The sequence below is a fragment of the Camelus dromedarius genome, chromosome 6, assembly GCF_036321535.1.
Source record: "Camelus dromedarius isolate mCamDro1 chromosome 6, mCamDro1.pat, whole genome shotgun sequence".
NCBI classification, from domain to species: domain Eukaryota; kingdom Metazoa; phylum Chordata; class Mammalia; order Artiodactyla; family Camelidae; genus Camelus; species Camelus dromedarius.
The window spans coordinates 11,350,207-11,364,351 of NC_087441.1; the positions used below are offsets into that span (position 1 = coordinate 11,350,207).

At 45.0% G+C, this 14,145-nt stretch overlaps 1 protein-coding gene across 3 annotated transcripts in view; it reads left to right on the forward strand.

The window, feature by feature from the left end:
* CNKSR3 (CNKSR family member 3) overlaps window positions 1–14,145 on the forward strand; it is a 101,482-nt gene that overhangs the window by 71,895 nt on the left and 15,442 nt on the right. For all 3 annotated transcript variants that reach the window (XM_064486554.1, XM_064486553.1, XM_010994025.3), the window contains exons 7-12: window positions 140–199; window positions 4,835–4,903; window positions 5,140–5,286; window positions 10,271–10,395; window positions 12,870–13,078; window positions 13,565–13,654. In XM_064486554.1, the coding sequence (XP_064342624.1) occupies window positions 140–199; window positions 4,835–4,903; window positions 5,140–5,286; window positions 10,271–10,395; window positions 12,870–13,078; window positions 13,565–13,654 (700 nt within the window). The remainder of the gene's footprint in view (window positions 1–139; window positions 200–4,834; window positions 4,904–5,139; window positions 5,287–10,270; window positions 10,396–12,869; window positions 13,079–13,564; window positions 13,655–14,145) is intronic.

Sequence of the window (14,145 nt, forward strand, 5' to 3'; positions counted from 1 at the left end):
TACTTATGGTTTCCTTTGCTGTGCAGAAACTTGTAAGTTTATTTAGGTCCCTGTTTTATAAGTTTAAATCTCACTTGCAGCAGTATTTCTAAATGTCGGAGTAATGATAACGAGTTAATATATTTGTGACTCATTCTAGGGCATGTACATCAAATCCACCTATGACGGATTGCACGTAATTACTGGAACCACAGAAAATGTAAGTTCACGTCCTCTATTAAATACAAAAGCTATTGTATGTTTAAACAGATTTGACTGAGTCCCTATACTTTTCATTTAAACGTGTGCGTGCCGTTTTATTATCTGTAGTGAGAGCGTGGGTGCCTGTTTTATTTCTGTTGCTGGCTTGCTGCTTTTCACCAGCTGTCATCCATGTATTATTTAAATTGTCCTTTATTGTGCTTGTTTATACACCTAGCCCAGTTTTTGCCCCCACCCTTGTGTTTATTATTTTTTGCACCCTGGAGGTGTTAACCCATAAATACAAAAATAATCATCTCTTTGTTGTTGAGAATCACTCTTTTTAAAAATATTTTTATTGAAGTATAATCAGTTTACATGTTGTGTCAATTTCTGGTGTACAGCACAATGCTTCAGTCATATAGGAACATACATATATTCATTTTCATATTCTTTTTCTCCATAAGTTACTACAAGGTATTCAGTATAGTTCCCTGTGCTGTACAGTATAGAGAATCACTCTTATAAGAGCTGGAATTGGTGACCATATGTGTAAAATGGAGTGTTTTTTTTGCTTGCTTGTTTGTTAATGGAATTTATGTGTGTCACCAGAGCAACTATTTTGAGATTTTTGCTCAACAAAGATTCTTTTCATAGAGTTGTATTTCATAATATTTGCATGATATTGAAATTTAGTCCCCCCGCCACCCCCTAATCCTTTGAATAGAAAAAGCAGGGCTGTTTCTTCTGGGAGGGACTTTGTACCCTGTTTTCTTCCTTTTGAAAATTCTGCTACATGAAAGGTTTTTCTTTAGCCCCTGAACCATTTTGAATTTGTGAAAAGTCGAGCTAATTGAATGCTTGCTTTATGCAACCTAGAATATGGCTAGCTCCTGAATGACATTGATATGAAGCTAAAAATGTTTGAAAAGCCTCCCTGCATCAGTGTAAAAGAAGCCTGTGTCTATGGAGTTAATGACTAGTTGATTACTTAAGACAAGAGGAAGTAATTCCTAAAAACGAGAAACTTGGTAACTCCTTTTCTAATCTGTATGTGTCCGATTTTGAGCTTCAGCTGCTAGGTCTTCTGAGAAGATAAAACAGCGTGATCTTTGATGAGGGTTTGTGACACACACTTGATTTAGTAATAAGACCAAAAGGACGTTGCTTAAGGCAGTCAATGAATTATACATGAGTTGTGTGGTTCAGGCAGAAGAATGAGTAGAAGATGCTCGTATCGTTAAGCATCCTTTGTTGAGCTACAGAGAGAATACACTGAGCTTATTATTATACCACAGCACCTGATTGGCAACAATGTACAGGAAGTTCTCCTTTTAGGCTGGGGTTGGTGCGAAAGAAAAAAAATCACAAGTGTTCCTCCCTTATCCTTGTCAGAGACTTCGTGCATTTGAGCTGAACCACAGCAAGAACATACTTGTGTCCTACTCAGTACATGTTTTTGGAGGTGGATAGATTCAGAAGGATGATGAATATTGTTTCATTATTTTTTTTTCTGGGGATGGGGAGGAGGTAATTAAGTTTATTTATTTATATATTTTTAATGGAGGTCCTGGGAATTGAACCCAGGACCTCGTGCTTGCTAAGCACATGCTCTTCCACTGAGCTTCACTCTCCCTCCTTCGTGTCAGTTTTTAAAGAGTTGAAGTTTTGCATCTAGCAATTTGGCAATTGCATTAACAGCCAGACCTGTGGAGTTCCAGGCTCAATCAGGTCTTTGAATCCATTTTATTGATCTTGGATAAACATGCGTGACACTATAATAGTATTACCAGAAGGCACATAGATTTCTTCCCTTCACTGCTCCCCACCCCAGCTCCTACCCCATACTTTGAAGGATGAGCGTTGAATGAGAGATTAAACAAAACTGCTTTTAAATCAAATGAAATGTTAAATGATATAATCCCTAGATTTCCTACCAGACTCATAAGACTGGGTGAGAGATTAGGGTCTGTCTGGTTGTGGTCGACCCTGGTGGTCCCGTACAGGGCGGTACCTGTCCCCTAGGGAGAGGTGGTGGTTTCCATCTTGTGAAAGATTGAAAAGGGGAAAACTTGTCGTATTCCATCTCGTAATCCACTTGAAAATGTCCCTCATTCTGTCAGTCAATCAGCTTGGGTTCATCGAGTCCTTGGAGTGTGCCAGCCACTTCCTAAGTCTTGTCGGCGAGGGTGGGGGGTTAGGTAAGAGCTCACTTCTGAAGGGCTTGATCTGGATATTTTACACTTAGTGCTGGACATTTTACACTTAAACAGCATCAGAAAATGCCAGCTCCAGGGCAACTTTCTGGCTATCATTTAGGTTGCTATGGCTTCAGAGTCAGAATGTTTTCATGGAAGCCTAGTGTGGTGGGTGGGAGTGGAAGGAAGTCACCATTGGCATTCCCAAGCGACGCATCTCCACACTCCGCTATCTTGGACTCCAGGCTGAAGCAGTGCCAGCAGGTCATCTCAGGCCTCCAGGCTGCTTTTTTTTGGAGGTTACCTGAGAAGCCAGGCTCATTCCAAGGTCAGACTAACAATATCTAGTGATTTACTATCTGTCTTCCTTTCTCAAGTTATTCAAGACCTCGGCAGAAGTCTTGACCACACCCCATCCGTACGCTCATTCCCCACCCCCAGCATGTGCTGGGAAGGGGGTGAACCTCGGAGGAATGCATGCGTTCTTCTCCCCGTCATCGCTCTTCTACAGCAAACCAAACGAGCATCAGTTTCAATAGTCTGGCCCGGCACATGGAGGAGATGGTGAAGATAGGCCAGCCCTACTGCTCTAGGGAGGATTTTGGTCCCAGGCTCTCTCTTTACCGGAGTCCTGCCAAGCACAGCTCTTAACCACGTGGGGAGGCGTTTGAGAAATGAATGTGTGAGGGTCCTTAGGAAGAGAAGTCAGGTCAAGCCATCGGGGCTTACTTTTTTTTAAGATTGCCTATTTATAAACAGGGACTTCCTGGCCTCAGGCCCATGTTTTAGAAAGTGAAGCTTACCTGAAATGAATCCCCAGGCCAGGAAGGTTAACTGGACTGGACTGACTACAGGCAGACCTGTAAGACTTGATCTGTCACCTGGGTTAAGCATCTGACACCAGGGGCAAAAAGCGGCATTGATACATTGTATTCATGTAGGAGGTGCCTCAAGAGGAAGACATCTGAGACAGGCCATCTCCCAGGGGTACCCACAATGCTGGTCTCTCAGGTGAGGCACTGCTGGTTGTTATGGTGGCAGGTTAAATGTTTTAAAAAATAACTGCCATAATTACCTGGGCCTTGTGTCGGACTAGCTGAATCAAAGGGACTGTTGCTACGGTTGCCACTTGCTCATTTCCGGTTGAGCCCGTCGTGACAGTTGAGTGAGAAGGTTCACCAAGTGTGCTGCCCCCTTCACCGTGTTCAAGGTGCTGTTTCTAAAGGCTGTTTGGAGATTGTTTGAAGGTTCAGCCATTTATATGTCATAAAATAAAATACACTGGCTTAGATAACGTTTGCTTATAATTTGAAATCAAAGTTTTATCCTTTCCTTCTCTTTCGGTCATATGAAATATCTTTTTTTTTTTTTTAATTGAAGTATAGTCCTTTTACAATGTTGTGTCAATTTCTGGTGTACAGCACAATGTTTCAGTCATAAATGTACCTACATTTATTTGTTTTCATGTTCTTTTTCATTATAGGTTACTACAAGATATTGAACATAAGTCCTTGTGCTATACAGAAGAAACTTGTTGCTTACCTATTTTATATATAATAGTTTATTTGCAAATCTCAAACTCCCAATTTATCCCTTCCCACACCTTATCCCCCTGGTCACCATAAGTTTGTTTACTTTGTGAGTCTGTTTCTGTTTTGTAGATAAGTTCACATCTCTTCTTTTGGTCATATGAAACATCTTAAACAAAGAATTCTAGTTTGATTAAATGAACAAGAATACCATGGGAAATATTTGACAAATAGTTTACACCTAACTATCTGTCTGTACACACATATGTGAATGTGTATATGTATCTGTATTGATATTTGCAAATTTGTATGTAGCAGATATTATTTGGTGGATACAAAGTCTGGACTTTGTTTGGATACTGTGAAAAGACATCCATTTTGAATTCAACCTGAAAAAGAAAAATACTTACATTTTCCCCAAAGAAATACATTTTCTCCTGCCACTATCTGTTTTAACAGCATTGTGATAGCATGTAAAACAAGTTTGAGTGAAAATAAGATTTTGTTTTAATAACTGCTCAAAAGGAAATGGGGTGGTAGAGTGACAGCGATGGTCTTTATGCGTTAAACAGTCGGCTTTTGCAAGATTAATTTTGGTACGGATATGTGTCAGTTACTTTCTAAAAGAGTCGGTGGCTTTGCTCAGCCCATCGTGTGTCCCACTCTTCTTGATAGGTTAGTTGAACCTTAGCTGTTCCAACTGACAAATTATCTGTTATAACAAACCACTAATAAAGTAGATAACACCTGTATTCATATGCCGGGTTCTGCAAGCTGTGAGCTCTCGGGGAACTCAAGTATACTGAGTAACATTTCTTGGGAAAATTGTATTTCCATTGCTCATTTTCTGAAGAAAGGGGAGAAGAAATAGAAGCGGAAAGAAATAGAAGATTTGAAAAATAAGACAAGTCTCTTTGTTTCTAACAGTCTCCTGCAGACAGATCTCAGAAGATTCATGCTGGTGATGAAGTCATTCAGGTGAATCAGCAAACTGTGGTGAGTTTGTTCGTTGAGACTTAAGACTTAATAGTCCCCCCTAAAACTTTTAAACCGTCTTGCTTGCATTTTTAAAATTTGCAGCTTATATCCGATTTTCCATAACTTTAAGCAGTGCAGAGACGGACACATGTATAGCTACTTATTTGCTCACAGCTGGTTTCTTTGAGATAAAGCCATAGGCTTGAGTTTTCATTATTCATGAGTGAGTCCCCTCTCTTCATTTTCTTTTGAAGGTGGGATGGCAGCTGAAAAATTTGGTGAGAAAGTTGAGAGAGAATCCTACAGGAGTTGTGTTACTGCTTAAAAAGCGCCCTACGAGCTCCTTCAACTTTACACCTGCTCCCCTGAAAAACCTGCGATGGAAGCCACCTCTGGTGCAGGTAACTGTCCCTACTTGTAAGCCTTCATCTGGCATCAGTGCAGGAACTGTGTCCGACAGCTAATTTGTCCCCCAGAAGAAAGACTACAGTTTGAAGGTGATTGGTTTCCAGAGTCTGTGTATGGATAATTATCCTGTAATCCTGTGTATATGAAAATACACAGGTTTGCCCTGAACAGTATGGCAGCTACTAGCCACCTGCGACTCTTTAGATAATTACAATGAAAGGTTCAGTGGCTCAGTCTTACCAGTTACATTTCAGGTGCCTGGTAGCCACTTGTGGCTCATGGCCACCATCACTGCAGAAAGGTCCTTCTGATCCTTCTCTGTCCTTTCAAACACACGCCCACGTGAAGGGATCCAGTCTGAACATTAACCTTGGAGAGACCACATGGGGTTGAGTCAGCGGTGTGTCAAGGCAGGGTAGGGACTGTGGGCCCAGCCCAGCCAGCATAGAGGCAGAGGGCTGTATCACTCCTTTGTTTAGACTTGGAGGTCTTGGGTGATAATAAAAGGCCAACTGGCTTTTAGTGAGTTTTATTATTTAAATTCTCTACAAACAATACACTCCTTATTGCCTAACCTGGGTGGGAGGACTCACTGACCAACCCCACTGTTATGTCATCAGTCCTTAGTGTTTAATTCCTAAACCATGAATGAAAAGCAATAACATTTTAATGCCCTTTTGTAAGAGTGAGATTGCAACTGTGTGATTGTATTGTCCATCTTCGAATGGAAAGAACAGTGGCAGTCTCAAGCCATCACTTTGGAAACTTCGTGATGCAATGCGTGGAGCATGGGAAATACATCTCCATATGTACCTTAGGGGTGTGGCCGGGGACATAAAAATAAATAATAGGACGCAGAGAGTGGAGCCAGGAGGGGCACAGAATTAAAGTCACTTCTTAAATAATAACAGAGCACATCCGTCGCACCCCCGCTGCTTCTGTTTGCATCGCTCAGTAGGAGGGGCGCCATCTCTGAATAGTTCTGGAATTCTCAGAGTGTGTTACGTAACATCATGGAGGTCTGCACTCATCATCAGTTGCTGATGGAGTGCTTGCTGTCCCCTAGCTCTGCCAGCTCCTTGGTGCCCAGGGGTAGATGTTGGGTTCTGAAGAAGGGGTGATGGGGACAGACAGGGGGGTGAAGGCGCCTCTTCGCAGGGAGGTGGGGGCACTTTGAAGCCTGGAGAACTAGGTGGGCTTTGGGAGACAGATGGGAGGCGGGGTCCTGGAGGGGACGAACACTGCTCCTTAGACACGAGACGCAAGCCCACAGACCCAGGATGTGTGGCCATCAGGGTGGGGCGGTGCCCAGACAAGCTTTCCTAGAAGCAGACGTTCTTGTGAAGATGACCTAGGGCATGTGCTTCAGGGAGAGTTTGTAACGCAGGGAGGGAGGCAGGATAAGGAGGGAGAGCCAGCCAGGTGCTGTCTCAGGTAGAAGCTAGGCTTGTCCTGTCGCACAGGTGTAACCACACAGTGACGTGCTCTCAGGGCTGTACTCAGGGAAGGCAGCTGTCAACTGAGGGCAGTTCTCCAGAGACGGGGGCAGCTGTGAGCTTTTGGCAACAAATGTTCACAGCAACTGGGTTCCTGGTGGACAGAGAGGCCCTGAGTGGGTGCCACAGCCGTCCTGTAAGAATGAGCAGACCAGGCCCTCTGGGGCAGAGGGCGGGAGAGAGAGCTGGGCTGGCGGGCCGAGCTGGACGAGCGGTGTGGAGTCCCGGGCTACAGAGTGTGTACAACAAGCTGACAGTTGGTTTTTACATTAATATCTGTGTTAGGTTGCTGGGGCCGCCATAACAAAGTGCCACCAACTGGGCAACTGAAACAAAAGTTTATTTCTTCAAAATTCTGGGAGCTGGAAGTCTGAGATCAAGGCGCTAACAGGACTGGCTCCTTCCGAGGTCTCCCTCCTTGCCTTGCAGATGGCCGTCTTCTCCTTAGGCGTTTTCACATGGTCTTTCCTCTGTGTCTGTGTCCTGATCTCCTCTTCTTACAGGGACGCCAGTCAGACTGGATTAGGGTCCACCTACATGACCTCATTTTAAATTAAATGTGTCTTCAGAGACCCTGTCTCCACATACAGTCACATTCTGGGGGTTGGGGGAAGGAGCCCCTGATGCTGTCTAACCACAAGGAACACAGCTGGGAGGTGTTGCCTGTCTCGACGACTGGTGATGTGGTTCTCGGCGAGGCCGGCGACCCGGGTGATTCTAGTGAAAGACTAATGCAGGGGGCCCTTTGGAAGAAGCATCAAGAGGACTCACAGAGCAGCAGGGCATAGTGGACAGGAGGGGGCTCCAGAGCTGAACTCCTTGAGTTCAAATCCCACCTCTGCCCCGTCTTAGCTGTGGGACCCCGACAAGTATTTAGCATTTCTAAGCCTCACTCCCAGGCATTCGTGTTGACTGTTAGAAGAGGCTCTGGGGGAGGGGCGAGGAGGGCAGGCAGGGCAGGGGAGAAGCAGATGAGAAATGTGACCGTGGTCCCGGTGGGTGATACCAGCGACAGAAATTGGAAAGTCAGGGAAGAGCCATCTGGGAGGCGGAGATGAGTCTTCTGAGCCTCCCTGAGTTTGAAGTGACAGGAAAATCCAGGTGAATGTGTGCGGAAGGGAAGTGCAAATTATTTCAGAGTAGAGGCTACAGTTAGTCCCTTGACTCCTGGAAATTCACTGAAGAAGGGACACACGTCCCTTTCCTCTGGTTTTGGCCGCCATCCTGCCACGTTCCACTGACAGTGCAGTTTGGGGGAAGAGGTGACGGTGAGGAGGGGGACCCTAGCTTTGCTTCCGACCCAGGGAGAGAACGACCACCAAAACGCAGAGGCCATTTTGCAGCTTGGCTGCCCTGGGCGCTCCCTAGTGTGTCATTTCTCAGGGGTCTGTGTGCCTGGGGGCCCACCTCTGGGGGGAGGGAGCTGCTTTGGTTCTTGTCGACATCATCAGTGCTCATCACCAGTGGAAGGGTGTTCATCGCTCTGTTTTTAGGCTCCAGTCCTGGTGAATGAGAGTTACTGGTGGAGAAGCCACCATCAGTGCTGGAGTGCCGGTTCTGTGGAAGTGCTCCAGTTTGCTTCTGCTTCTGTTTGTTGGGGGCTTGGGTCCTGGCCCCATGTTTCCAGACATTGTGCAAGATTGACAGAATGAGTTGTCAGTTGGCTGCACAGTGAGGAGAGTTGACAACCTGTGTGTTAGGGGCTGACTTGCAGGATATGGGGGTTATTTTATGAGGGACTGGAGACTCAGCCCCGTCCCCCTGTGCTTCAGCGTCTCTCCCCAAAATGGGGCTGTGGCTCAGCACTGGGGACTCCGTCCTCCCGCTCCTAGACTCTAGTTCACACTCTCACTTCCAGGAGATACCGGCTCGCTATCAATCACCCCTGCGCTGGACGGGATGTGGCCGTCTTTTTATGTCCCCCAGAGTCTGGCACAGTCCCCACGTGGCGCCTCCCACTGCCTTTACCAAATATCTCCGAGCTTCGACTCGGATTTCTTTGCTGCGCCTTTACCAGCCGGGCAAGGCTGGCCATCGCTACCAGACTGTGGGGGAGACAGGACTGCAGGTCTCACACAAGGCTTAAAAAATAGGTCCTCTGAGACCAGTCACATGACTAAAATTAAGCTGTGTGGATTTTCAGTTTTAAAAATTAACCTCTGTTATGTGTGCATGTCTGTAATACTAAATTAAGCAGCATAAGGTTGGGTTTTTTCTGTGTGACGAGCTGGGTGCTAAGCGTGTACGTCTATACTGTCACTTAATCCTCACAGCCACCCCATGTTGGTACTATTCTTGCCCCCGTTTATTCCCATTTTGTAGATGAGGCACAGAGAAGCTGAGTGAGTTGCCCAGAGATACACAGCTAATAAGAGGTCTAGCCAGGATGGCACCCAGTCTGAGCTCCGAGCCCACACCCTTCGGCAGTGGTGGCATTGCTAGTGATTTGCGTGAACTGACTCATTCCGCCCTCACTGCCGCCCTGTGTGAGAGGCACTGTCAGCTTGGCTGTTTTTCACAGGAGGAAACTGAGGCTCGGGGGGCTTCAGTGATTTGCTGAGAGCTAGAATCCTAACCCGTCTGGCACCTGGTTCCCAGGCCTCTGTTTCTCACTGTGCATCTAAGGCTTTCAGAACTCTCAGTAAGTGGTATATATGTGCAGTGGAATATTACTCAACCACAAAAGGATGAAATAATGCCATTTTCAGCCACATGGATAGACCTAGAGATATATTAAGTGAACTTAAATGCGGAATCTAAAAAGTGATACAGATGAACTTATTATAAAACAGAAACAGCCTCACAGACATAGAAAACAAATTTATGGTTAGCAGAGGGGAGAGGGGAGGGATAAATTGGGAATTTGGGATTGACAGATACACACTATTATATGTAAAATAAATAAACAATCAGGACCTACTGTATAGCACAGGGAACTATTCAATATCTTGCAATAACTTATAATGGAAAAGAATCTGAAAAAGAATCTATATGTGTATCACTGAATCACTTTGCTGCACACCTGAGACTAACACAGCATTGTCAATGAACTATACTTCAATTAAAAAAACAAAAACTCTGTGCTATACAGTATAATCTTGTTTATCTATTCTGCATATGCATACTGTATAGCTCAGGGAAACATATACAAGATCTTGTGGTAGCTCACAGTGAAAAAAAAATCTGACAGTGAATATATGTATGTTCATGTATAACTGAAAAATTGTGCTCCACACTGGAATTTGACACAACATTGTAAACTGACTATAACTCAATAAAAAAAATGTAAAAACAAACAAACAAACAAAACAAAAACTCCTGGTAAATTCTGACTGTCTCAAAGAAGACCACACGTTGAATGTTGAGAGTAGCTGTGAATGCACAAACGACCTGGGCCCCTGGGTACCCAGGGGCTGGTGTTGGCTTTGGGGACAGGCATCTCTGAGTTAACCTCCACGCTTTTACACTTGCTCCCGTTCAGACCTCGCCTCTGCCCACGACCACCCAGTCCCCGGACAGCACAATGGATGCCTCGCTAAAGAAGGAGAAGCCAGCCATCCTGGATCTGTATATTCCTCCCCCACCGGCTGTTCCTTACTCACCCCGGTACGTCGGTGCCCGTTTTTATGGTCGGCACGTCTCCTGGGCATGGAGACTCTAGTGGTGGTGGGAAGACCAGGAGCGTCTTGAGAGGAGATGCTGCTGAACTCCAGAGTGATGGGGCTGAGTCTTGAATCTGCTGCGAAGAAGTATCATCCTGGGGGGGTGGCGATGGTGGAATGGGTGAAGGTGGTCAGAAGGCACAGGCTTCCAGTTATGAGCTAGGTCCTGGGGATGCAGTGCACAGTGTAGTGACTGTTGTTAACAATCCTGTGTTGCGTATTTTGAAAATTGCTAAGAGAATCGATCTTAAAAGTTCTCATCACAAGAATTAGTAACTACGTGTGGTGATGAATGTTGATTTACTGTGGTGATCATTTTGCAGTACATACATGATTATGTTGGACGTCTGAGATGAATACAGTATTACATGGCGGTTATATCTCAGTAAACCTGGGGGTGGGGGAAGTGTGATTTTTAGGGGGAAGTGTAGGGACAGATCCAGTTTGATGCATCTTGAAGCCATACAGTTTGGTGGGGAGGGGGCTCCCTAAAGTATATGCTCTTGGAAACGCATTGTCTTGGCTCCTCACTAGGCATTGAAAGGAGCTGTTTGGGGGTCCCTGAAGCTGAAATTTCATTAACTACATAGTAACTTCGTCTCTGGGGCAGAAGATACTAAATATTTCTGTAAGATTAACTGAAGTTACAGTTTTCTTTTGCTGAGCGAGATGTATTCTTCATAGGATTTAAAAAACCCTGTGACAATAGTTGTGGGTGGGCTATATTTGCACGTACTTGTGTGTTTGTATCTATTATAAATTCTTAAAGATCATTGCTTTCTTAATGGCTGTCTTAAATGTTTACAGTAAAATGAGGATTGTCATGCTAGACATTATAGGAGATGATTAAGGGATGAAATGTAGGCTTATTTATATCTTACGAAGTTACATATGCTGGTAAAGCTAGAGAATCTGGCTCATCTATTCAACATATATTTACTGAGAGTTGGGCCTGAGTTACCATCTTATGCAAAACAGATGTAATTCTTGTCCCCAGAGAACTGTCAGTGCCTTAGTCAGCTGTTCAAGCATAAATTGAGAAATACGTAATCATGCTGTAATATTTCATAAGACAAAGTTTGGACTGAATTTATAGTGATGTTTCACTTTATATTGGAGTTTTTCATTTGTTTGCTAAGCTGAGCTCTTCGCTTCTCCTGTGTTTCTTTCCTGGGCACAAAGAAGAATTAACGTGATTTTTCTCATCCTTGAGTCTTGGTTGCTCAGAACTTATTACAGCATGCAGAGCAGTGACCTCGCTGTTCAGGGCCATTTTGGTTGGTAGACAGGACTCTTCTGAGTTCACAGACTGGAGTCCCATGGGCACGGGGTATCTTAAGTGTGTTTAAAACTATAAGGAGTTTTTGCCCCTGCACGTGGAGAACAGAGGGTTTCACTGATGAGCAGTGCCTGGGCAGTTCACTGAGACTAGGGAGGGCCCCACCCCCAGCCACCACCAACTCCCCTAATCTTAAATATTCCTGTCTGAGTCTCAGCGAGAGGTCACAGCTGTGGCAAAAAAAAAAAAAAAAAAAAAAGGGTATGTATGTGTTAAGGGTGAAAGGGAACCGGGGCTTTTAATCTACTTGGGGGAGATGTGCATGAACCCCCCCCACACACACACCACTGGTGAAGGGTATTTTCTGCAGAATGAAAAAATGCAAATGGTGACAGAGAACAAAAGTCAGTAAAGCTTTGTGAATGGGGAAGTTACACGCCCGGATTAAAAGTATGGAAGGAGATAGAGTCGTGGGGGGAAGGGATATGCAGGCAGCAGGCTCAGGGGGACACCACTAGGCAAGGCTGACCTTTAGATTATTTTTGGACCCAGTGGATTCTGTATTTTTCTAGTAGTTTTCTGATGATCACCTTATGGAACAACCTCCTCCAGTATTTTCTGACTAAATGCAAGAAATTTAACCAGCTGGTAACCTGGACTCAACTAAAGTTAAGTTTTATTATGAGCTGACATGTCGAAAGAATTAAGTTGTGATCGGTGATCCAGTTTTTGTTGGTTTCTATACTTAGTTCAGAAAATAGACACTCTCCATTGGTTACTCTGAAGGCCTTTAGTATTTTTTAACATCATTTTCAAACCTAACAACTGCATCACACATGAAGTGTCTGCTTTATCTTGCACAGATACTGCTTGACGTGAGAAGAAAGGTTTGCTAGATCGTACCTTAACTTACGGTCTCTGTAGTAAGTAGGAGATTCAGTTATAGGACAGATGTACAGGGAAACCAGAGTTAGCTTTTCAAAGGTATATTTGTATCATTTAAACACGTATGAAAAAGAAAATCTCATTTTACTTAGTAGGTTGACTTCTTATGTGTGCTAGAGGTGGTATGTCTCGTGTAATTCTTCAGCGTGAGAGGATCTTTGCAGGCATCTGAATGATTGCCCTCTGTTTCTCAGGGAAGAGAACGGGAGTTCTGTTTATGGAGGATTCAGTAAGTGTAAACAGCCACTGGCTGGTCCTAAAGGTTCCGAGTCTCCCAATTCCTTCCTGGACCAGGAAAGCCGGAGACGGAGATTCACCATCGCTGATTCTGATCAGCTGCCTGGGTATTCAGCGGAAACCAATATTCTGCCCACAAAAATGAGAGAGAAAACACCATCTTACGGTACGTTGCGGAGGGTTTGTTTGGCTTCCTCCCCCTGCCCCCAGCCCCTTTCCTTATTTGGAACTGTTGGATGAATTTGGCAGACTTGAAGGGTAATCCGAGGAAAACATAACCCTCAGTGAAATTCTAAGTATGAGACCGCTATTCCTCTCTCTCGAGAGAAGGCTGTTGGGTCATTACGCTGCGAGGCATCAAAGCCCAGCCGGGTGAGGTCATGCTACAGTTCTAGCTTTCAGAGCCTGCGTTCTAACTTGCACTTCCTCTGCCCCGTGCACCGGCAGGCTCAGGTTCAGCCTGCCTCTGCCCTGAGGGCGTGCTGTGGAAATCCGATGCTTTCAAATCCTGTGCCTCATTCTAGAGCACGTTATCTCTTCTGCTGAAGTGAGTGTGCTGTCGGGTGGGGGGAGGGGATCATTATAAAGAAAGGGACGGATTCCCCAAAGCCCCCCAAACTCAGCTTTTCCGTTTCCTTCCCTCCCTCTGAAGGCAAGCCCCGGCCTCTGTCCATGCCTGCAGATGCGAGCTGGATGGGGATCGTGGACCCCTTTGCCAGACCCCGAGGTCATGGGAGGAAAGGTGAGTTTAAGTAACCTGAAAAGCACCACACCTGGAGTCAGAAGGCCAGGCCCTGGGTTCAGCCCTAGTCCTGAGTGGGCTCTAAGGACGGGAGAAGGACCCGGCCTCTCTGAGCCCCGTCTTCTCATCTACAACATCGGGGGTGCTGAAGACCTCCAAGTGCCTACCCATTTCTAGAATGGCAGAATTATATCATCTTAATCAGATCGTGTGCTCGAAAAAGGCTGTAGACCTTGGTGGTGCAATTTCTAAACAACTAGAAGTACATGATTTGTTAAACAGTCTCCTCCTGTATTCTCTGACTATAATTATTGGAGTCTGTTTGATTTTTGATGAACAGACATGACTTTTTCCCTCCCCAATCCTTCTTGTGTTAGAGCATAATTACTCTTGGAAAAGAAACTTGCGTTTAATTTACCCTGTAATCAGAGTTACTAGTGATGACACTGGCCTTGAGGGGGGACTGTCTGTAAATATTTTTGGCCAGATTA